The 25,675-nt window shown below is 40.4% G+C and overlaps 1 protein-coding gene across 3 annotated transcripts in view; it reads right to left on the reverse strand.

Moving 5' to 3' along the window:
• LOC128650345 (histone-lysine N-methyltransferase NSD2) overlaps window positions 1–25,675 on the reverse strand; it is a 448,512-nt gene that overhangs the window by 79,789 nt on the left and 343,048 nt on the right. For all 3 annotated transcript variants that reach the window (XM_053704216.1, XM_053704217.1, XM_053704218.1), the window contains one exon: window positions 5,233–5,433. In XM_053704216.1, the coding sequence (XP_053560191.1) occupies window positions 5,233–5,433 (201 nt within the window). The remainder of the gene's footprint in view (window positions 1–5,232; window positions 5,434–25,675) is intronic.

Raw genomic sequence — 25,675 nt, forward strand, 5'->3', positions numbered from 1 at the left:
TAGAAGGTCCTGCCTCAGGGGTAGAGACCATGGTGGACAGGACGACATGTCCACTAGGTCTGCATACCAGATCCTGCGTGGCCACGCAGGCGCTATCAGAATCACCGATGCTCTCTCCTGTTTGATCCTGGCAATCAGTCGAGGAAGCAACGGAAAAGGTAGAAACACATAAGCTATGTTGAAAACCCAAGGGGCTGCTAGTGCATCTACCAGCACCGCTCCCGGGTCCCTGGACCTGGATCCGTAACAAGGAAGCTTGGCGTTCTGGCGAGATGCCATGAGATCCAGATCCGGTTTGCCCCAACAAAGAATTAGTTGGGCAAATACCTCCGGGTGAAGTTCCCACTCCCCCGGATGAAAAGTCTGGCGACTTAAAAAATCCGCCTCCCAGTTCTCCACGCCTGGGATGTAGATCGCTGACAGGTGGCAAGAGTGAGACTCTGCCCAGCGAATTATCTTCGAGACTTCCAACATCGCTAGGGAACTCCTGGTTCCCCCTTGATGATTGATGTAAGCCACAGTCGTGATGTTGTCCGACTGAAATCTGATGAACCGCAGTGTTGCCAAATGAGGCCAAGCTAGAAGAGCATTGAATATTGCCCTTAATTCTAGAATGTTTATTGGGAGGAGTTTCTCCTCCTGAGTCCACGATCCCTGAGCCTTCAGGGAGTTCCAGACTGCTCCCCAGCCTAGCAGGCTGGCATCTGTTGTTACAATCGTCCAATCTGGTCGGCGAAAAGTCATTCCTTTGGACAGATGAACCCGTGATAACCACCAGAGAAGAGAATCTCTGGTCTCCTGGTACAGATTTAGCAAAGGGGACAGATCTGAGTAATCCCCGTTCCATTGACTTAGCATGCATAGTTGCAGCGGTCTGAGATGTAGGCGCGCAAATGGCACTATGTCCATTGCCGCGACCATTAAGCCGATCACTTCCATGCACTGAGCTACTAATGGGCTTGGAATGGAGTGAAGGACACGGCAAGCATTGAGAAGCTTTGATAACCTGGACTCAGTCAGGTAAATCTTCATCTCTACAGAATCTATAAGAGTCCATAGAAAAGGGACCCTTGTGAGTGGTAACAGAGAACTCTTTTCCACGTTCACTTTCCACCCATGCGACCTCAGAAATGCTAGAACTATCTCTGTATGAGACTTTGCATTTTGAAAACTTGACACTTGTATCAGAATGTCGTCTAGGTACGGAGCCACCACTATGCCTCGTGGTCTTAGTACCGCCAGAAGAGAGCCCAGAACCTTTGTAAAAATGCTACAAACTGGTAATGCCTGTCTAGAAAGGCAAACCTTAGGTACCGATAATGATCTTTGTGAATCGGTATGTGAAGGTAGGCATCCTTTAAATCCACTGTGGTCATATATTGACCCTCTTGGATCATGGGTAGGATGGACCGAATGGTTTCCATCTTGAACGATGGAACCCTTAGGAATTTGTTTAAGATTTTTAAATCTAAGATTGGTCTGAAGGTTCCCTCTTTCTTGGGAACCACAAACAGATTTGAATAAAACCGTTGCCCCTGTTCCGTCCGCGGAACTGGGTGGATCACTCCCATCACTAAGAGGTCTTGTACACATTGTAGAAATGCCTCTTTCTTTACTAGGTTTGTTGATAACCTTGACAGATGAAACCTCCCTTGTGGAGGAGAAGTTTTGAAATCCAGAAGGTATCCCTGAGATATAATCTCCAACGTCCAGGGATCCTGTACATCTCTTGCCCAAGCCTGGGCGAAGAGAGAGAGTCTGCCCCCCACTAGATCCGTCTCCGGAAAGGGGGCCCTGACTTCATGCTGTCTTAGGGGCGGAAGTAGGCTTTCTGGCCTGCATGCCCTTGTTCCATGACTGGCTGCCTTTCCAACCCTGTCTGTAACTAGCAGTAGTTCCTTCCTGTTTTGGAGCGGAGGAAGATGAAGCTGCTCCTGCCTTGAAATTACGAAAGGCACGAAAATTAGACTGTTTGGCCTTCGATTTGGCCCTGTCCTGAGGAAGGGTGTGGCCCTTACCTCCAGTAATGTCAGCAATAATTTCCTTCAAGCCGGGCCCGAATAAGGTCTGCCCTTTGAAAGGAATGTTTAGTAATTTCGACTTAGAAGTTACATCAGCTGACCAGGATTTAAGCCAAAGCGCTCTGCGAATGGCGAATCTGGCAATTTTAGCCGTAAGTTTGGTTAAATGCACTAAGGCATCCGAAACAAACGCATTAGCCAGCTTAAGGGTTCTAATCTTGCTCAAAGATTCATCCAATGGTGCTGTGCGAATCGCCTCTTCCAGAGACTCAAACCAGAATGCCGCTGCAGCAGTGACAGGCGCAATGCATGCAAAAGGCTGTAATATAAAACCTTGTTAAACAAACATTTTCTTAAGGTAACCCTCTAATTTTTTATCCATTGGATCTGAGAAAGCACAGCTATCCTCCACCGGGATAGTGGTACGCTTGGCTAAAGTAGAAACTGCTCTCTCCACCTTAGGGACCGTCTGCCATAAGCCTCGTGTGGTGGCGTCTATAGGGAACATTTTTCTAAATATCGGAGGAGGGGAAAAAGGCACACCGGGTCTATCCCACTCCTTACTAATAATCTCTGTAAGCCTCTTTGGTATAGGAAAAACGTCAGTACACACCGGCACCGCGTAGTATTTATCCAGCTTACATAATTTCTCTGGGATTGCCACTGTGTCACAATCATTCAGAGCCGCTAACACCTCCCCTAGCAACACGCGGAGGTTCTCAAGCTTAAATTTAAAATTTGAAATTTCTGAATCCGGTCTCCCCGAATCAGAACCGTCACCCACAGAATGAAGCTCTCCGTCCTCATGTTCTGCAAATTGTGACGCAGTATCAGACATGGCTCTCGTGTCATCGGCGCGCTCTGTCCTTAACCCAGAACTGTCGCGCTTGCCTCTTAACTCGGGCATATTGTATAATACTTCTTTCATAAAATTAGCCATATCATGTAAAGTGATTTGTAAGGGCCTTGATGTACTTGGCGCCTCAATCTCACACACCTCCCGAGCGGGAGACGAAGGTACTGACACGTGAGGAGAGTTAGACGGCATAACTTCCCCCTCGTTGTCTGGTGATAATTTTTTAAGCGGTACAGATTGATTTTTCAAAGTAATATCAATACAATTGGTACACATATTTCTATTGGGCTCCACAACGGCTTTTAAACATAATGAACAAGCAGAATCCTCTGTATCAGACATGTTTAAACAGACTAGCAATGAAGCTAGCAAGCTTGGAAAATACTTTCAATAAGTCTGCAAGCAATATAAAAAACGCTGCAGCGCTTTTAAAAAACACAGTTGAGTAACTAAAAAATAATTCAGTTATAGTCAACAATTCTTTAAATGTATTAATTAGCAGAGGATTGCACCCATTAGCAACCGGATGATTAACCCCTCAGTACCCAAAAAAACATATATCAAATTAATATTAAACGTTTTTATCACAGTCTAACACACTGTCACAGGTCTGCTGTGACTGATTACCTCCCTTAAAAAACGAATTTTGAAGACCCCTGAGCTCTCTAGAGACGTCCTGGATCAAGGAGGAAGAAACAGGAAGACTGTGCTAGAATTTTAACTGCGCAACAAGGCGCTAAAAAGAGGCCCCTCCCGCTCATTTACAACAGTGGGAGACCTGATATAACGGTTTCTATGCAGAAATATACGTTAGCCATGTGGAAAAAAATTAATGCCCAAAGGATTTATCACCAAAGTACCTCACAAAACGAATAACATGCCAGTAAACGTTTTGAAAATAAACTTCTTTAAATGTCATGCAAAGTTATTACTAAGCCTGCAACCAGTCGCTACCACTGCAGACAAGGCTTAAGCATTATTTCAGTATTTTCACAGTCAAATTCTAGTCTCTAGAAAATAACTCTACTGTGCATACATTTATCAGCCTGATACCAGTCACTACTACTGCATCATACGGGTAACAGCAGTATTTTCTTAGTCAATTCCATTCCCAGAAAATATTGCACTGCACATACCTCATTTGCGGTGGACCCCACATACTATTCCCATGTTCTGAAGTTACCCCACTCCTCAGAATGTCGAGAACAGCCAGTGGATCTTAGTTACGCCTGCTAAGATCATAGAAAAACGCAGGCAGCTTCTTCTTCCAAATACTGCCTGAGATAGAAAAACAGCACACTCCGGTGCCATTTAAAATAAACTTTTGATTGAAGAATAATTAAGTAAAAACTCCAACTCCTCCCGCGACCTCCTTTGTTGAGGGTTGCAAGAGAATGACTGGATATGACATGTGAGGGGAGGAGCTATATAGCAGCTCTGCTTGGGTGGTCCTCTTGCAACTTCCTGTTGGGGAGGAGAATATATTCCATAAGTAATGGATGACCCGTGGACTGAACACACTTAACAAGAGAAATAGCGTTTTGCCATGGGCGTCAGGAAGCGCTCAGCTTGGCATAAGCTACTGACAAAGGTACTTTCAGCACAAAGTATTTGATATGACTGAAAGTCCCCTTTATTTTTAATGCTGGTAAATCTTAGCATTTCAGAAATACTAGAATTTACAATGACTTTAATGTATTAAGCTTTATACTGAAGAAAGACCTCTCCTGCAAGTGATCTGGCCAACTAGCTGGTTCAGATGGCATTATACAGCATGTCCTGAACACACCATAATCATTCAAGCACCACACCACCTCAGAGAGGGCAGTGGTGTATACTGCTTCATTAAAGACTTAATTTGTGTCATACAATCCCCTGCTAACAGATGATGTGGTGGTTTAATGTTGGTTCACATGGCACTCACAGCATATGTGCTTATGCCACTAAAAACAGTAATAATTTAATATAAGCATTTTTGCTAATGGAGGTCAACAACACCACCACCACCACTTTTTTTTTATCTATCCCTTTAAAATCATACAATACACTCTCTAATTGGATTCAACAGACTGTCAATGCTATACAACAGAGTGACTAAATAAGGCTCAGATTAGGATTTCATCAGTGGGCAGAAATTGGCAGCCATTTCAAAAGTGGCCAGAAACAATATCCATTTTAATATAACTAAGATTCTGCTGCATGATAGAGAAATGGGTGCAAAGGCTATTTGCAGCTTAATCTAAGGTAAGACTTTAAGATGACTAAGATATAGACTGTCCCTTTAATCTGAAAATCTCATTACAAATAAAACAGCTTACATGTTCAAGTGGCCATGGGTTAGAAAAATCAGCTTACCTTTGGATATTTTAGGATTAGAAGGGTTTGAAACATAACAGCTAATACAGCTATGAAGTGGACAGCGAAATCCTTTATTATCAAACACAGTGAGAGGATACTTTTGAAGACAGGATTCATGATAAAACTTTCCACAATGAGATGCAGTACAGCGCTTAACTTCTGGGTTTTTCTCTTTACAAACAAAACAGGCGTGAACACCTAAACATGAGGAAGTAAAAAAGTGTGAGAAGTAAAAAAAGAACAGGTTTAAATTTAATCAGACTAGCTAGTTGTAGAAAGGAAATTACACACAAAGTATATGTTTCAGAAGTTGTAAAGACATTTCTATTGAATAACAATACCCAAGTCTAAATTAACATCCTTTTAGTTTTTCAGTTAGAGACATTAAACCCAAAACATTTCTTTCATGATTCGGATAGAAAATACAATTTTTAAAAAGTTTCCAATTTACTTCCATTATCAAATTTATTTAATTCTCATATTATTCATTCTTGAAGGGATACCTAGGAAGGTAGCGTGCACATGCCTGAAGCACTAAAGGACAGGAAATAGTGCTACCATCTAGTTCTCTTGCTAATGTATAGCATTGTTGCAAATCTTAGTGACAAAGAGATAGAGTAGTGACACTGCAAGCGGACAAACTCCCCAATCTTTGTCAATGATAGATTGCAAATACTTTATGGAGTAAAAGATTATTATTTAGAGGGAGGGGTGCTTCGCAAAGAATCAATAGAAGAAAAGGTGTGGGAATACAATAGAGATTCCCAGAAAGAATGCGAGATTAGCACTCACACATAAATTAAAAACCTAGGATAGAGTGGTCATGAATAGATTACCTGTTTACAGTATAATCAAATTGGCCTCTGTGGTATGATAGCCAGAGTAATAGTATACACAAATAATTGTGGACACATAGTGGGTATGTTTATTATGTAAGATCAAAAAATTAAATCTCCAATTGGTCAATATCTTATGAGATATGGATCTGGTGTTTATCACGAGATTACCATCAGTAGTTTGTAGCGTTTATAATAAAAATCAGGTACGAACCAAAAGTATAATCTCCCTTGCGGTTGGTATTGTTTCTTTAGGGTACTATATATAGCCTACGAACACATTAGATATATAGTGTATTTTGTGATTCATCTCTGTGTTTCAAGTTAGATGCTTAATACTCTGGTAGGTAAGTCTTAATCAAAAAGATGTCTCAAATACCATACATTCTGTAATTAAATATATGGGATGATCTGTTCTTGTGGTTCAAGTTATGTATTAAGAATTCTAGTAAATGAGACTTGATCAAAATAGAAATGTCTTAAATACCACACATCCTGTTATTAAATGTGTGGCATATAAGCACCATGCGTAAGTAGGTCTGCTTCACTATGTTACAATAGTGGGCTATATAGTACAGACGTTATAATCTCCTATTGCAAGGCCATACAGTTGTATGCTTGGACTAGTTGGAGATTTAATATTGAGATATTGACCAATTGGAGATTTAATTTTTTGATCTTACATAATAAACATACCCACTATATGTGTCCACAATTATTTGTGTATACTATTACCTGTACTATTACTCTGGCTATCATACCACAGAGGCCAATTTGATTATACTGTAAACAGGTAATCTATTCATGACCACTCTATCCTAGGTTTTTAATTTATGTGTTTGTAGTCATTTTTCCATTTTTATTATTACATAATAAAAGTTATGTTTTATAATTGTCAACACTACCCCACCTTCTTGTAGTCAGGACAGTGAGTGCTAATCTCGCATACTTTGTGGGAATCTCTTGTATTCCCACACCTTTTCTATTATTATTGCAAAACTGCTGCTATATAGTGCTGAAGACACGTGTATGCTCGAGCTTAAATTTCTGCTTATCAAATAGGGATAACAAGAAAACAAAGAAAATATGATAATAGAAGTAAATTAGAAAGTTTAAAAACAATTTACGTAAGAACTTACCTGATAAATTCATTTCTTTCATATTAGCAAGAGTCCATGAGCTAGTGACGTATGGGATATACAATCCTACCAGGAGGGGCAAAGTTTCCCAAACCTCAAAATGCCTATAAATACACCCCTCACCACACCCATAATTCAGTTTAACGAATAGCCAAGAAGTGGGGTGATAAAGGAGTAAAAAGCATCAACAAAGGAATTGGAATAATTGTGCTTTATACAAAAAAAACAATTTATGCTTACCTGAAATTTATTTCTCTTGTGATGTATCGAGTCCACGGATTCATCCTTACTAGTGGGATATTCTCCTTCCCTACAGGAAGTGGCAGAGAGAGCACCCACAGCAGAGCTGTCTATATAGCTCCCCCCTTAGCTCCACCCCCAGTCATTCGACCGAAGGCTAGGAAGAAAAAGGAGAAACCATAGGGTGCAGTGGTGACTGAAAGTTTAAAAATAAAAATATATATGCCTTGCTTGCAAGTAGAACTTTAAAGCACGAACCACATCAAGATTGTGCAACAGACGTTCCTTCTTTGATGAAGGATTAGGACACAGAGAAGGAACAACAATCTCTTGATTGATATTCTTATTAGAAACAACCTTAGGAAGAAAACATAATTTATGTAAGAACTTACCTGATAAATTCATTTCTTTCATATTAGCAAGAGTCCATGAGCTAGTGACGTATGGGATATACATTCCTACCAGGAGGGGCAAAGTTTCCCAAACCTCAAAATGCCTATAAATACACCCCTCACCACACCCACAAATCAGTTTAACGAATAGCCAAGAAGTGGGGTGATAAAAAAAAGTGTGAAAGCATATAAAATAAGGAATTGGAATAGTTGTGCTTTATACAAAAAAATCATAACCACCACAAAAAGGGTGGGCCTCATGGACTCTTGCTAATATGAAAGAAATTAATTTATCAGGTAAGTTCTTACATAAATTATGTTTTCTTTCATGTAATTAGCAAGAGTCCATGAGCTAGTGACGTATGGGATAATGACTACCCAAGATGTGGATCTTTCCACGCAAAAGTCACTAGAGAGGGAGGGATAAAATAAAGACAGCCAATTCCTGCTGAAAATAATCCACACCCAAAATAAAGTTTAATGAAAACATAAGCAGAAGATTCAAACTGAAACCGCTGCCTGAAGTACTTTTCTACCAAAAACTGCTTCAGAAGAAGAAAACACATCAAAATGGTAGAATTTAGTAAAAGTATGCAAAGAGGACCAAGTTGCTGCTTTGCAAATCTGATCAACCGAAGCCTCATTCCTAAACGCCCAGGAAGTAGAAACTGACCTAGTAGAATGAGCTGTAATCCTTTGAGGCAGAGTTTTACCCGACTCAACATAAGCATGGTGAATTAAGGATTTCAACCAAGATGCCAAAGAAATGGCAGAAGCTTTCTGACCTTTTCTAGAACCGGAAAAGATGACAAATAGACTAGAAGTCTTTCGGAAAGACTTAGTAGCTTCAACATAATATTTCAAAGCTCTAACATCATCCAAAGAATGCAACAATTTCTCCTTAGAATTCTTAGGATTAGGACATAATGAAGGAACCACAATTTCTCTACTAATGTTGTTGGAATTCACAACCTTAGGTAAAAATTCAAAAGAAGTTCGCAACACCGCCTTATCCTGATGAAAAATCAGAAAAGGAGACTCACAAGAAAGAGCAGATAATTCAGAGACTCTTCTGGCAGAAGAGATGGCCAAAAGGAACAAAACTTTCCAAGAAAGTAATTTAATGTCCAAAGAATGCATGGGTTCAAAAGGGAGGAGCTTGAAGAGCCCCCAGAACCAAATTCAAACTCCATGGAGGAGAAATTGACTTAATGACAGGTTTTATACGAACCAAAGCTTGTACAAAACAATGAATATCAGGAAGATTAGCAATCTTTCTGTGAAAAAGAACAGAAAGAGCAGAGATTTGTCCTTTCAATGAACTTGCGGACAAACCTTTATCTAAACCATCCTGAAGAAACTGTAAAATTCTCGGAATTCTAAAAGAATGCCAGGAAAAATGATGAGAAAGACACCAAGAAATATAAGTCTTCCAGACTCTATAATATATCTCTCTAGATACAGATTTACGAGCCTGTAACATAGTATTAATCACAGAGTCAGAGAAACCTCTTTGACCAAGAATCAAGCGTTCAATCTCCATACCTTTAAATTTAAGGATTTGAGATCCTGATGGAAAAAAGGACCTTGCGACAGAAGGTCTGGTCTTAACGGAAGAGTCCACGGCTGGCAAGAGGCCATCCGGACAAGATCCGCATAACAAAACCTGTGAGGCCATGCTGGAGCTACCAGCAGAACAAACGAGCTTTCCTTCAGAATCTTGGAGATTACTCTTGGAAGAAGAACTAGAGGCAGAAAGATATAGGCAGGATGATACTTCCAAGGAAGTGATAATGCATCCACTGCCTCCGCCTGAGGATCCCGGGATCTGGACAGATACCTGGGAAGTTTCTTGTTTAGATAAGAAGCCATCAGATCTATTTCTGGGAATTCCCACATTTGAACAATCTGAAGAAATACCTCTGGGTGAAGAGACCATTTGCCCGGATGCAACGTTTGGCAACTGAGATAATCCGCTTCCCAATTGTCTATACCTGGGATATGAACCGCAGAGATTAGACAGGAGCTGGATTCCGCCCAAACCAGAATTCGAGATACTTCTTTCATAGCCAGAGGACTGTGAGTCCCTCCTTGATGATTGATGTATGCCACAGTTGTGACATTGTCTGTCTGAAAACAAATGAACGACTCTCTCTTCAGAAGAGGCCAAGACTGAAGAGCTCTGAAAATTGCACGGAGTTCCAAAATATTGATCGGTAATCTCACCTCCTGAGATTCCCAAACCCCTTGTGCCGTCAGAGACCCCCACACAGCTCCCCAACCTGTAAGACTTGCATCTGTTGAGATTATAGTCCAGGTCGGAAGAACAAAAGAAGCCCCCTGAATTAAACGATGGTGATCTGTCCACCACATCAGAGAGTGTCGTACAATCGGTTTTAAAGATATTAATTGAGATATCTGTGTAATCCCTGCACCATTGGTTCAGCATACAGAGCTGAAGAGGTCGCATGTGAAAACGAGCAAAGGGGATCGCGTCCGATGCAGCAGTCATAAGACCTAGAATTTCCATGCATAAGGCTACCGAAGGGAATGATTGTGACTGAAGGTTTCGACAAGCTGAAATAAATTTCAGTCATGGACACTGAATCTATCTGGAAACCTAAAAAGGTTACCCTTGTCTGAGGAATCAATGAACTTTTTAGTGAATTGATCCTCCAACCATGATCTTGAAGAAAAAACACAAGTCGATTCGTATGAGATTCTGCTAAATGTAAAGACTGAGCAAGTACCAAGATATCGTCCAAATAAGGAAATACCACAATACCCTGTTCTCTGATTACAGACAGAAGGGCACTGAGAAACTTTGTAAAAATTCTTGGAGCTGTAGCTAGGCCAAACGGCAGAGCCACAAACTGGTAATGCTTGTCCAGGAAAGAGAATCTCAGGAACTGATAGTGATCTGGATGAATCGGAATATGCAGATATGCATCCTGTAAATCTATTGTAGACATATAATGCCCTTGCTGAACAAAAGGCAAGATAGTCCTTACAGTTACCATTTTGAATGTTGGTATCCTTACATAACTATTCAATATTTTTAGATCCTGAACTGGTCTGAAGGAATTCTCCTTCTTTGGTACAATGAAGAGATTCGAATAAAACCCCAGCCCCTGTTCCAGAACTGGAACTGGCATAATTACTCCAGCCAACTCTAGATCTGAAACACATTTCAGAAATGCTTGAGCTTTCACTGGGTTTACTGGGACACGGGAAAGAAAAAATCTCTTTGCAGGAGGTCTTATCTTGAAACCAATTCTGTACCCTTCTGAAACAATGTTCTGAATCCAAAGATTGTGAACAGAATTGATCCAAATTTCTTTGAAAAAACGTAATTTGCCCCCTACCAGCTGAGCTGGAATGAGGGCCGCACCTTCATGTGGACTTAGAAGCTGGCTTTGCTTTTCTAGAAGGCTTGGATTTATTCCAGACTGGAGATGGTTTCCAAACTGAAACTGCTCCTGAGGATGAAGGATCAGGCTTTTGTTCTTTGTTGAAACGAAAGGAACGAAAACGATTATTAGCCCTGTTTTTACCTTTAGATTTTTTATCCTGTGGTAAAAAAGATCCTTTCCCACCAGTAACAGTTGAGATAATAGAATCCAACTGAGAACCAAATAATTTATAACCCTGGAAAGAAAGGGAAAGTAGAGTTGATTTAGAAGACATATCAGCATTCCAAGTTTTAAGCCATAAAGCTCTTCTAGCTAAAATAGCTAGAGACATAAACCTGACATCAACTCTGATATCAAAAATGGCATCACAGATAAAATTATTAGCATGTTGAAGAATAATATTATGAGAATCATGATCTGTTACTTGTTGCGCTAAAGTTTCCAACCAATGATATAGCAGGTCTAAGAAGATTACCTGAACACAGATAAGCTTTTCTTAGAAAGGATTCAATTTTCCTATCTAAAGGGTCCTTAAAGGAAGTACCATCTGCCGTAGGAATAGTAGTACGTTTAGCAAGGGTAGAAATAGCCCCATCAACTTTAGGGATTTTGTCCCAAAATTCTAATCTGTCAGACGGCACAGGATATAATTGCTTAAAACGTTTAGAGGGAGTAAATGAATTACCCAAGTTATTCCATTCTCTGGAAATTACTTCAGAAATAGCACCAGGAACAGGAAAAACTTCTGGAATAACCACAGGAGATTTAAAGACCTTGTCTAAACGTTTAGATTTAGTATCAAGAGGACCAGAATCCTAAATTTCTAAAGCAATTAAAACTTCTTTAAGTAAAGAACGAATAAATTCCATTTTAAATAAATATGAAGATTTATCAGCATCAACCTCTGAGACAGAATCCTCTGAACCAGAAGAATCATTAGAATCAGAATGATGATGTTCATTTAAAAATTCATCTGGATAACGAGAAGTTTTAAAAGATTTTTTGTGTTTACTAGGAGGAATAACAGACATAGCCTTCTTAATGGATTCAGAAACGAAATCTCTTATGTTATCAGGAACACTCTGAACATTAGATGATGTTGGAACTGCAACAGGTAATGGTACTTTACTAAAGGAAATATTATCTGCATTAACAAGTTTGTCATGACATTTAATACAAACAACAGCTGGAGGAACAGCTACCAAAAGTTTACAGCAGATACACTTAGCTTTGGTAGTTCCAGCACCAGACAGCGATTTTCCTGAAGTATCTTCTGACTCAGATGCAACGTGAGACATCTTGCAATATGTAAGAGAAAAAACATATAAAGCAAAATTGATCAAATTCCTTAAATGACAGTTTCAGGAATGGGAAAAAATGCCAAAGAACAAGCTTCTAGCAACCAGAAGCAATGAAAAATCAGACTTAAATAATGTGGAGACAAAAGCGACGCCCATATTTTTTTTAGCGCCAAAAAAGATACCCACATTATTTGGCGCCTAAATGCTTTTGGCGCCAAAATGACGCCACATCCGGAACGCCGACATTTTTGGCGCAAAAGAACGTCAAAAAAATGACGCAACTTCCGGCGACACGTATGACGCCGGAAACAGAAAAGATTTTTTGCGCCAAAAAAGTCCGCGCCAAGAATGACGCAATAAAATGAAGCATTTTCAGCCCCCGCGAGCCTAACAGCCCACAGGGAAAAAGTCAAATTTTTAAGGTAAGAAAAATGATTGATTCAAATGCATTATCCCAAATATGAAACTGACTGTCTGAAAAAAAGGAATGTTGAACATTCTGAGTCAAGGCAAATAAATGTTTGAATACATATATTTAGAACTTTAAAAAAAGTGCCCAACCATAGCTTTAGAGTGTCATAGAAAATAAGACTTACTTACCCCAGGACACTCATCTACATGTTTGTAGAAAGCCAAACCAGTACTGAAACGAAAATCAGCAGAGGTAATGGTATATATATATATATATATATATATATATATATATATATATATATATATATATATATATATATAAAAGAGTATATCGTCGATCTGAAAAGGGAGGTAAGAGATGAATCTCTACGACCGATAACAGAGAACCTATGAAATAGACCCCGTAGAAGGAGATCATTGAATTCAAACAGGCAATACTCTCTTCACATCCCTCTGACATTCACTGCACGCTGAGAGGAAAACCGGGCTCCATCCTGCTGCGGAGCGCATATCAAAGTAGAATCTAGCACAAACTTACTTCACCATCTCCATAGGAGGCAAAGTTTGTAAAACTGATTTGTGGGTGTGGTGAGGGGTGTATTTATAGGCATTTTGAGGTTTGGGAAACTTTGCCCCTCCTGGTAGGAACGTATATCCCATACGTCACTAGCTCATGGACTCTTGCTAATTACATGAAAGAAAACCAGGTTTGGTACGCAAAACCACCTTATCTGCATGGAAAATAAGATAAGGAGAATCACACTGTAAAGCAGATAGATCAGAAACTCTTTGAGCCGAAGAAATAGCAACTAAGAACAAAACTTTCCAAGATAGAAGCTTAATATCTATGGAATGCATGGGTTAAAACGGAACCCCTTGAAGAACTCTAAGGACTAAGTTTAGTCTCCAAGGAGGAGCAGCAGGCTTAAATACAGTCTTAATTCTGACCAAAGCCTGACTAAAAGTTTGAACGTCTAGGACATCTGCCAGACGTTTGTGTAGTAGAATAGACAAAGCAGATATTTGTCCTTTTAGAGAACTAGCTGATAATCCCTTCTCCAAACCCTCTTGGAGAAAAGACAATATTCTAGGAATCCTAATCTTACTCCACGAGTAACCTTTGGATTCACACCAATAAAAATATTTGCGCCAAATCTTATGATAGATCTTCCTGGTGACAGGCTTTCTAGCCTGAATCAGGGTATCAATGACCGACTCAGAGAAACCACGCTTTGATAGAACTAGGCGTTCAATCTCCAAGCAGTCAGACGCAGAGAAACTAGATTTGGATGTGAGAACGGATCTTGAATTAGAAGGTCCCGCCTCATTGGCAGGGTCCACGGTGGAACCGAGGACATGCCCACTAGGTCTGCATACCAAGTCCTGCGTGGCCACGCAGGTGCTATCAGAATCACCGAAGGTCTCTCCTGCTTGATTCTGGCAACCAGACGTGGAAGGAGAGGAAGCAGTGGAAATACATAGGCCAGATTGAAGGACCAAGAGCATCTATCAGTACCGCCTTGAGATCCCGGGACCTGGACCCGTAACGAGGAAGTTTGGCATTCTGACGCGACGCCATCAGATCCAATTCTGGTGTGCCCCATAGCTGAATCAGCTGAGCAAATACCTCCGGATGGAGTTCCCACTCCCCCGGATGAAAAGTCTGACTTAGAAAATCCGCCTCCCAGTTCTCTACTCCTGGAATGTGGATTGCTGAGAGATGGCAAGAGTGATCCTCTGCCCATCAGATTATTTTGGTTACTTCCATCATTGCTAGAGAATTCCTTGTTCCTCCCTGATGATTGATATAAGCTACAGTCGTGATGTTGTCCGACTGAAACCTGATGAATTTGGCTGCAGCAAGCTGAAGCCATGCCTGAAGCGCCTTGAATATCGCTCTCAGTTCTAGGATGTTTATCGGAAGAAGAGATTCCTCCCGAGACCATAAGCCCTGTGCTTTCAGGGATTTCCAGACTGCACCCCAGCCTAGCAGGCTGGCATCTGTCGTTACAATGAGCCACTCTGGCCTGTGGAAGTACATTCCCTGAGATAGGTGGTCCTGAGACAACCACCAGAGAAGAGAATCTCTGGTCTCCTGGTCCAGATGCAGTTGAGGAGATAAATCTGTATAATCCCCATTCCACTGTCTGAGCATGCATAGTTGCAGTGGTCTGAGGTGTAGGCGGGCAAAAGGAACTATGTCCATTGCCGCTACCATGAGTCCGATTACCTCCGTACACTGAGCCACAAATGGCCGAGGAATGGAATGAAGAGTTCGGCAAGTGGTGAAGAGTTTTGATTTTCTGACTTCAGTCAGAAATATTTTCATTTCTACCGAATCCATCAGAGTCCCCAGAAAGGAAACTCTTGTGAGAGGGAAGAGAGAACTCTTATGTTCACCTTCCACCCGTGAGATCTCAGAAAAGCCAACACAATGTCCGTATGAGACTTGGCTAGCTGAAAAGTCGACACCTGAATTAAGATGTCGTCTAGATAAGGCGCCACTGCTATGCCCTGAGGTCGTAGAACCGCCAGAAGGGACCCTAGCACCTTTGTGAAAATTCTTGGAGCCGTGGCTAACCCGAAGGGAAGAGCCACAAACTGGTAATGCCTGTTTAGAAAGGCAAATCTGAGAAATTGATGATGATCTCTGTGAATAGGGATGTGTAGATACGCATCCTTTAAATCCACGGTAGTCATATATTGACCTTCCTGGATCAGATCTTCAAAGACTGGGGATGGCCAAAGATATTTGACTGACAGGAATAGGTTGTTTTCCATGTCTGGGATGTTCATGTTGCGGTAACATGATTAAAGGATCTGTCTTTTATCATCCCAGTTCAGGCAAAAAATATCAAATTAAGAACTTCTATACCTGTCACTCAAAATTTGTAATCTATCTAATTAAATGTCCTTGTGGGCGGAGCTATGTGGGAGAGACTACTAAATCCATTAGGGATAGAATTGTCGAGCATAAAAGCTCTATTCGGACAAAAAAATGAAAAGTCTCCCATAGCCTGTCATTTTAATCTGGTGGGACACGCCATTAACCAACTTCGCTTTCAAGTAATTGATTTTGTTCCCACTCCTAGGAGAGGAGGTAATAGGGAGCTATTGCTTCATCAAAGGGAGAGATTCGGGATATTTGAATTGAATACTCTTCAACCTGGGGGTCTTAATAAAGATTGGGATTTGTCCGTGTTCCTTTAACCCCTTAATGACCGAGGACGTGCAGGGTACGTCCTCAGAAAAAAGGCTGTTAACGCCTGAGGACGTACCCTGCACGTCTTCGGTGTGGAAAGCAGCTGGAAGCGATCCTGCTCGCTTCCAGCTGCTTTCTGGTTATTGCAGTGATGCCTCGATATGGAGGCATCCTGCAATAACCTTTTACGGCCATCCAATGCAGAGAGAGCCACTCTGTGGCCCTCTCTGCACCGGACATCGATGGCCGGTATCGTTGGTGGGTGGGAGCCGGTGTGGGAGGTGGGTGGCGGCCATCGATGGCCCTGGTCATGTGGAGGGGGCGGGATTGGGGGCGGGGAAGTCCGGGGGAAGGAGCGCGCACGAGGGGGCGGGCACGGGGAGGGAGCAGGTGGGAACCACTACACTACAGAAAAAATGTGTCCCAAAACAAAATAAAAGTGGGACCTATAATGTAAAAAAAAAAAAAAACCTTAGGTGTCATTTAGGTGGTGGGGGTTGGTCCGTGGGGGGGGGAAGCTACACTACAGAAAAAAAAAACAAAAAAAAACTTTATTTTAGTACTGGCAGACTTTCTGCCAGTACTTAAGATGGCGGGGACAATTGTGGGGTGGGGAAGGGAGCTGTTTGGGAGGGATCAGGGGGTGGGATGTGTCAGGTGGGAGGCTGATCTCTACACTAAAGCTAAAATTAACCCTGCAAGCTCCCTACAAACTACCTAATTAACCCCTTCACTGCTAGCCATAATACACGTGTGATGCGCTTTCTAATTACCAAAAAGCAACGCCAAAGTCATATATGTCTGCTATTTCTGAACAAAGGGCATCCCAGAGAAGCATTTACAACCATTTGTGCCATAATTGCACAAGCTGTTTGTAAATAATTTCAGTGAGAAACCTAAAATTTTGAAAAAATTAACGTTTTTTTTAATTTGATCGTATTTGGCGGTGAAATGGTGGCATGAAATATACCAAAATGGGCCTAGATCAATACTTGGGGTTGTCTACTACACTAAAGCTAAAATTAACCCTAGAAGCTCCCTACATGCTCCCTAATTAACCCCTTCACTGCTGGGCATAATACACGTATTGTGCGCAGTGGCATTTAGCAGCCTTCTAATTACCAAAAAGCAAAGCCAAAGCCATATATGTCTGCTATTTCTGAACAAAGGGGATCCCAGAGAAGCATTTACAACCATTTATGCTATAATTGCATAAGTTGTTTGTAAATAATTTCAGTGAGAAACCTAAAGTTTGTGAAAAAAATTGTGAAAAAGTGAACAATTTTTTTTATTTGATCGTATTTGGCGGTGAAATTGAGGCATGAAATATACCAAAATGGGCCTAGATCAATACTTTGGGATGTCTTCTAAAAAAAAAATATATACATGTCAATGGATATTCAGGGATTCCTGAAAGATATTAGTGTTCCAATGTAACTAGCGCTAATTTTGAAAAAAAGTGGTTTGGAAATAGCAAAGTGCTACTTGTATTTATGGCCCTATAACTTACAAAAAAAAGCAAAGAAGATGTAAACATTGGGTATTTCTAAACTCAGGACAAAATTTAGAAACTATTTAGCATGGGTGTTTTTTGGTGGTTGTAGATGTGTAAGATTTTGGGGGTCAAAGTTAGAAAAAGTGTGTTTTTTTTTCCATTTGTTCCTCATATTTTATAATGTTTTTTATAGTAAATTATAAGATATGATGAAAATAATGGTATCTTTAGAAAGTCCATTTAATGGCGAGAAAAACGGTATATAATGTGTGGGTACAGTAAATGAGTAAGAGGAAAATTACAGCTAAACACAAACACTGCAAAAATGTAAAAATAGCCTTGGTCCCAAACGGACAGAAAATGGAAAAGTGCTGCGGTCATTAAGGGGTTAAATTTGAATTTACATTTGGGTTTGAAATTTTCTGTGCTGTTGCTCTTGCCTTGTAAATTACAGCCCTTATCTCCAACAATGATTAGTTTTGAGCTCTAAAAAGGTTTATCCTTGCTGTATATAGTTTAATACTGTATCAATTTTGATTAAATATAGTAACTTTAGTATATTTTAATCTGTGTCTTGGTAGTATAATAATGTGGTAATACTGTTGCATTTTCCTAAAGAAGTGAATGGGTTAAATTGAACCTTGTTAATTAAATCATGTATATGAGGAAATTGTTTATTTGCCGCCCCCTGGTGGGGGTGGGTATATTAGGATGCTTGTTACCACTGTTTTGTATGCTTGACAAAGGGAGGAAGCTCCCGAAACGTCGCTGCTATTTTGTTTGTTGTGCTCTAATAAAGACCATTGAGAAACCACTTATTGCTGCCATATTCTTTGGACTTTCATTACATGGTAGGGTTTGGTGGTACCCATATGTGGCGTGCAAGTGGTGCAGGTGCTGACTGATACTCTTAACTCTATCCCCCCTTCCTGGATCAGAGGCAGAATAGTCCAAATGGTCTCCATCTTGAATGATGGAACCTTGAGGAACTTGTTTAGAATTTTGAGATCCAAGATTGGTCTGAAAGTTCCCTCTTTTTTGGGAACCACAAACCGGTTTGAGTAGAACCCTAGTCCCTGCTCCTACCACATAGCTCATTGCCCTTCCTAGCAGTTAAGCAGGCAGACAGAATGACTGGGGGGTGGAGCTAAGGGGGGAGCTATATAGACAGCTCTGCTGTGGGTGCTCTCTCTGCCACTTCCTGTAGGAAAGGAGAATATCCCACAAGTAAGGATGAATCAGTGGACTCGATACATCTTACAAGAGAAATATAACCACTATAAAAAGGGTGGGCCTCATGGACTCTTGCCAATATGAAAGAAATTAATTAGGTAAGTTCTTACATAAAATATGTTTTCTTTCATGTAATTGGCAAGAGTCCATGAGCTAGTGACATATGGGATAGCAATACCCAAGATGTGGAACTCCACGCAAGAGTCACTAGAGAGGGAGGGATAAAAAAAATAAAGACAGCCAATTCTGCAGAAAAAAATTAATCCACAACGCAAATTATAAGCTTAATCTTATAAACGAAAAGAAAAAACTTAAATTATAAGCAGAAGAATCAAACTGAAACAGCTGCCTGAAGAACGTTTCTACCAAAAACTGCTTCTGAAGAGAAGAGAAGAAGAGAAGAAGCAAAATGGTAGAATTTAGTAAACGTATGCAAAGAAGACCAAGTTGCTGCTTTGCAAATCTGATCAACTGAAGCTTCATTCTTAAAAGCTCAGGAAGTGGAAACTGTCCTAGTAGAATGAGCTGTAATTCTGAGGCGGGGGATTTCCCTTACTCCAAATAAGCTTGATGAATCAAAAGCTTTAACCAAGATGCCAAAGAAACGGCAGAAGCCTTCTGACAATTCTGGAGCCAGAAAACATAAAATACACTGGAAGTCTTCCTGAAATCTTTAGTAGCTTCAACATAATATTTCAGAGCTCTCACCACATCCGAAGAATGTAAAGATCTCTCCAAAGAATTCTTAGGATTAGGACACAAAGAAGGGACAACAATATCTCTACTAGGTAGGAATTTAAATTAAGTCCGCAAAACTGCCTTATTCTGAAGAAAAATCAGAAAAGGACATTCACAAGAAAGAGCAGATAATTCAGAAACTCTTCTAGCAGAAGAGATGGCCAAAAGGAACAACACTTTCCAAGAAAGTAATTTAATGTCCAAAGATGCATAGGCTCAAACAGGGGAGCCTGTAAAGCCTTCAAAACCAAATTAAGACTCCAAGGAGGAGAGATTGATTTAATAACAGGCTTGATACAAACCAGAGCCTGTACAAAACAGTGAATATCAGGGAGTTTAGCAATTTTTCTGTGGAATAAAACAGAAAGAGCAGTGATTTGTCCTTTCAAGGAACTTACAAACCTTTATCCAAACTATCCTGAAGAAACTGTAAAATTCTAGGAACTCTAAAAGAATGCCAAGAAAATTTATGAGAAGAACACCAGTAAATGTAATTCTTTCAAACTCGATAATAAAGCTTTCTAGAAACAGATTTACGAGTCTAGTATTAATCCCTGAGTCAGAGAAACCTCTATGACTAAGCACTAGGCGTTCAATTTCCATATCTTCAAATTTAATGATTTGAGATCCAGATGGAAAAACGGACCTCGAGATAGGTCTGGCCTTAATGGAAGTGGCCAAGGTTGGCAACTGGACATCCGAACAAGATCCGCATACCAAAACCTGTGAGACCATGCTGGAGCCACCAGCAGCACAAACGATTGCTCCATGATGATCTTGGAGATCACTCTTGGAAGAAGAACTAGAGGCGGAAACATATAAGCAGGTTGATAAGCTCAAGGAAATGTCAATGCATCCACTGCTTCCGCCTGAGGATCCCTGGACCTGGACAGGTACCTGGGAAGTTTCTTGTTTAGATGAGATGCCATCAGATCTATTTCTAAGAAGCCCACACATCTGAAGAATTTGAGAAAACATATCTCGGTGAAGAGACCACTCTCCCGGATGTAAAGTTTGACGACTGAGATAATCCGCTTCCCAATTGTTTATACCTGGTATATGGACCGCAGAAATTAGACAGGAGCTGGATTCCGCCCAAACAAGTATCTGGGATACTTCTTTCATAGCCTGAGGACTGTGAGTCCCACCCTGATGATTTACATACGCCACAGTTGTGACATTGTCTGTCTGGAAACAAATGAACGGTTCTCTCTTCAATAGAGGCCAAAACTGAAGAGCTCTGAGAATCGCATGGAGTTCCAAAATATTGAGTGGTAATCTCACCTCTTGAGATTTCCAAACCCCTTGTGCTATCAGAGATCCCCAAACAGCTCCCCAACCTGAAAGACTCGCATCTGTTGTGATCACAGTCCAGGTTGGACGAACAAAAGAGGCCCCTTTAACTATACGATGGTGATCTAACCACCAAGTCAGAGATAGTCTAACATTGGGATTGGGACCAGTCAACACAGTAGATTTGCATAATCAACAAATGCAAGATAACAAAACAATGCAATAGCACTTAGTCTGAACTTCAAATGAGTAGTAGATTTCTTTTCTGACAATTTTAAAAGTTATGTCTTTTTCCACTCCCCCTGTACCATGTGACAGCCATCAGCCAATAACAAATGCATACACGTACCATGTGACAGCCATCAGCCATTTACAAACGCATACACACTTATTCTTGCACATGCTCAGTAGGAGCTGCTGACTCAAAAAGTTTAAATATAAAGAGACTGTGCACATTTAGTTAATGGAAGTAAATTGGAAAGTTGTTTAAAATGGCATGCTCTATCTGAATAATGAAAGTTTAATTTTGATTGAGTGTCCCTTTAAGGATATTAATTGTGATATCCTTGTATAATCCCTGCACCATTGGTTCAGCATACAAAGCTGAAGAGGTGAAAACGAGCAAAGGGGATCGCGTCCGATGCTGCAGTCATGAGACCTAAAACTTCCAGGCACATAGCTACATGACAGTTTACCAAGCACAATACAGACTACTGATTTAAGATTGCTTCTTTATAATTATGAACTGTATCTCAAGAGACATTTTGAAATAATAAAACTGTTTTTTGTGCTTGTTGTCACAAAGTTTACAGAACGTGTTTATAAATAAAAATGTAACAATAACATAATAACAATAAATTACAGCTGCAGCAGCTGGGGCTGGAAAGCTACAATTTAAAGGGGCGATTACTGGACGCAATTGGGTTGTAGGGTGCTTGTATATCTCTATCTGAGATTTGTATTTAATACAAAGTAATACAATTTAATTCTGGAAATAATATTGGAGGAGTATCCCAGTAATCCTCTGAGAAAAATGGGGCATTTGCATTCTACTGACTCAACAGAAAATAGGGCTGGTCTTCATATTTTTCCAGGGCTGCTATTTATTTCCAGTCCAGCCCTGGCTAAGGATGTTCCTCAGAGTACAGTAAGTTTTGAGCACAATTGTGCAAGATGAGAACTAGCAGTATAACAGGCAATCTAGCAATTAGAGTACTTTTTCAAAAGCAGAGTTTTTATTAAGGAACAGAAGCATCTCTGGATGTTTAGCTAAAAGTCTGTTTCTGCTATCAGTAAGGACGTTTGACGATAAGCTGAACAGTCTCACTTTTCACACTACTGCATGGGTCAGAAAGATATTTTTGGGCCATTCAATCTCAGTTTTTTTAACTGCCCAGTACCTCAGGGGTTTGTCTGAATGAGGTACAGTGATCTCTTCCAGGTAGGCTTCCAGCTGTAAAGTAGCGGCTTTTGGAGCACTGCTCTGACGTACAAAAATACAAATAACAGCAATTTGTATTGGCAGAACAGAAGTGAACAATTTTTAGTTAAGTCTCCACTCCAGCTTAAAATGAAATGGGAACGGTATTGGTTTAAGTATCGGTGCATTTGCACGAGTACAAGTACTCATGCAAATACTTGGTATCGGCTCCGATACCAGTATCGGTATCGGTGCAACCCTAGTTTAAATAATAAAATTATTTGGCACCAAGTATGATGCGCAACGCAAAACAATTTTTTTTGCCGTTAACATCCGGAAATGACGCAACACGCGTCATAGCAGACGCAACCTTGTGCAAGGAAACCTGGTGTCAACTAAGACGGCTGAAATGGTGAATTTGCATCACCGAACGTAACTTCACGCCAAAAAAATTCTCGTGCCAAAAACGCAATAAAAAAACGTGAAAATTCAATTTTGAAGAAAAAAACTATACCCCAGGTAAGAAAAAACTACTTCCTAAATAGGTTTTCCCAATTTTGAAACTGATAGTCTGCAAAGGGAAATATACATAAACCTGACTCATGGCAAATATAAGTACAATACATATATTTAGAACTTTACATCAACACAAAGTGCCAAACCATAGCTGAGAGTATCTAAGAAATAAAAAACTTACCGAAAGACACCCATCCACATATAGCAGATAGCCAAACCAGTACTGAAATAGTATCAGTAGAGGTAATGGAATATGAGAGTTTATCTTCGATCTAAAAAGGGAGGTAGGAGATGAATCTCTACGACCGATAGAGAACCTATGAAAAGATTTCCCACGAGGAAAACCACAGAATTTGATAGGTGATACTGCCATCACATCCCTCTGAAATTCACTGTACTCAGAGGAATCGGGCTTCAAAATGCTGAGAAGCGCATATCACAGAAGAAAAACATAATTTATGTAAGAACTTACCTGATAAATTCATTTCTTTCATATTAGCAAGAGTCCATGAGCTAGTGACGTATGGGATATACATTCCTACCAGGAGGGGCAAAGTTTCCCAAACCTCAAAATGCCTATAAATACACCCCTCACCACACCCACAATTCAGTTTAACGAATAGCCAAGAAGTGGGGTGATAAAAAAGTGCGAAAGCATATAAAATAAGGAATTGGAATAATTGTGCTTTATACAAAATCATAACCACCACAAAAAAAGGGCGGGCCTCATGGACTCTTGCTAATATGAAAGAAATGAATTTATCAGGTAAGTTCTTATATAAATTATGTTTTCTTTCATGTAATTAGCAAGAGTCCATGAGCTAGTGACGTATGGGATAATGATTACCCAAGATGTGGATCTTTCCACACAAGAGTCACTAGAGAGGGAGGGATAAAATAAAGACAGCCAATTCCTGCTGAAAATAATCCACACCCAAAATAAAGTTTAATGAAAAACATAAGCAGAAGATTCAAACTGAAACCGCTGCCTGAAGTACTTTTCTACCAAAAACTGCTTCAGAAGAAGAAAATACATCAAAATGGTAGAATTTAGTAAAAGTATGCAAAGAGGACCAAGTTGCTGCTTTGCAAATCTGATCAACCGAAGCTTCATTCCTAAACGCCCAGGAAGTAGAAACTGACCTAGTAGAATGAGCTGTAATCCTCTGAGGCGGAGTTTTACCCGACTCAACATAGGCAAGATGAATTAAAGATTTCAACCAAGATGCCAAAGAAATGGCAGAAGCTTTCTGGCCTTTTCTAGAACCGGAAAAGATAACAAATAGACTAGAAGTCTTTCGGAAAGATTTAGTAGCTTCAACATAATATTTCAAAGCTCTAACAACATCCAAAGAATGCAACGATTTCTCCTTAGAATTCTTAGGATTAGGACATAATGAAGGAACCACAATTTCTCTACTAATGTTGTTGGAATTCACAACTTTAGGTAAAAATTCAAAGAAGTTCGCAACACCGCCTTATCCTGATGAAAAATCAGAAAAGGAGACTCACAAGAAAGAGCAGATAATTCAGAAACTCTTCTGGCAGAAGAGATGGCCAAAAGGAACAAAACTTTCCAAGAAAGTAATTTAATGTCCAATGAATGCATAGGTTCAAATGGAGGAGCTTGAAGAGCCCCCAGAACCAAATTCAAACTCCAAGGAGGAGAAATTGACTTAATGACAGGCTTTATACGAACCAAAGCTTGTACAAAACAATGAATATCAGGAAGAATAGCAATCTTTCTGTGAAAAAGAACAGAAAGAGCAGAGATTTGTCCTTTCAAGGAACTTGCGGACAAACCCTTATCCAAACCATCCTGAAGAAACTGTAATATTCTCGGTATTCTAAAAGAATGCCAAGAAAAATGATGAGAAAGACACCAAGAAATATAAGTCTTCCAGACTCTATAATATATCTCTCTAGATACAGATTTACGAGCCTGTAACATAGTATTAATCACAGAGTCAGAGAAACCTCTTTGACCAAGAATCAAGCGTTCAATCTCCATACCTTTAAATTTAAGGATTTCAGATCCTGATGGAAAAAAGGACCTTGAGACAGAAGGTCTGGTCTTAACGGAAGAGTCCACGGTTGGCAAGAGGCCATCCGGACAAGATCCGCATACCAAAACCTGTGAGGCCATGCCGGAGCTACCAGCAGAACAAACGAGCATTCCTTCAGAATCTTGGAGATTACTCTTGGAAGAAGAACTAGAGGCGGAAAGATATAGGCAGGATGATACTTCCAAGGAAGTGATAATGCATCCACTGCCTCCGCCTGAGGATCCCGGGATCTGGACAGATACCTGGGAAGTTTCTTGTTTAGATGAGACGCCATCAAATCTATTTCTGGAAGTTCCCACATTTGAACAATCTGAAGAAATACCTCTGGGTGAAGAGACCATTCGCCCGGATGCAACGTTTGGCGACTGACATAATCCGCTTCCCAATTGTCTATACCTGGGATATGAACCGCAGAGATTAGACAGGAGCTGGATTCCGCCCAAACCAAAATTCGAGATACTTCTTTCATAGCCAGAGGACTGTGAGTCCCTCCTTGATGATTGATGTATGCCACAGTTGTGACATTGTCTGTCTGAAAACAAATGAACGATTCTCTCTTCAGAAGAGGCCAAAACTGAAGAGCCCTGAAAATTGCACGGAGTTCCAAAATATTGATCGGTAATCTCACCTCCTGAGATTCCCAAACTCCTTGTGCCGTAAGAGATCCCCACACAGCTCCCCAACCTGTGAGACTTGCATCTGTTGAAATTACAGTCCAGGTCGGAAGCACAAAAGAAGCCCC

This window comes from Bombina bombina, chromosome 2 (genome assembly GCF_027579735.1).
Source record: "Bombina bombina isolate aBomBom1 chromosome 2, aBomBom1.pri, whole genome shotgun sequence".
Classification (NCBI taxonomy): domain Eukaryota; kingdom Metazoa; phylum Chordata; class Amphibia; order Anura; family Bombinatoridae; genus Bombina; species Bombina bombina.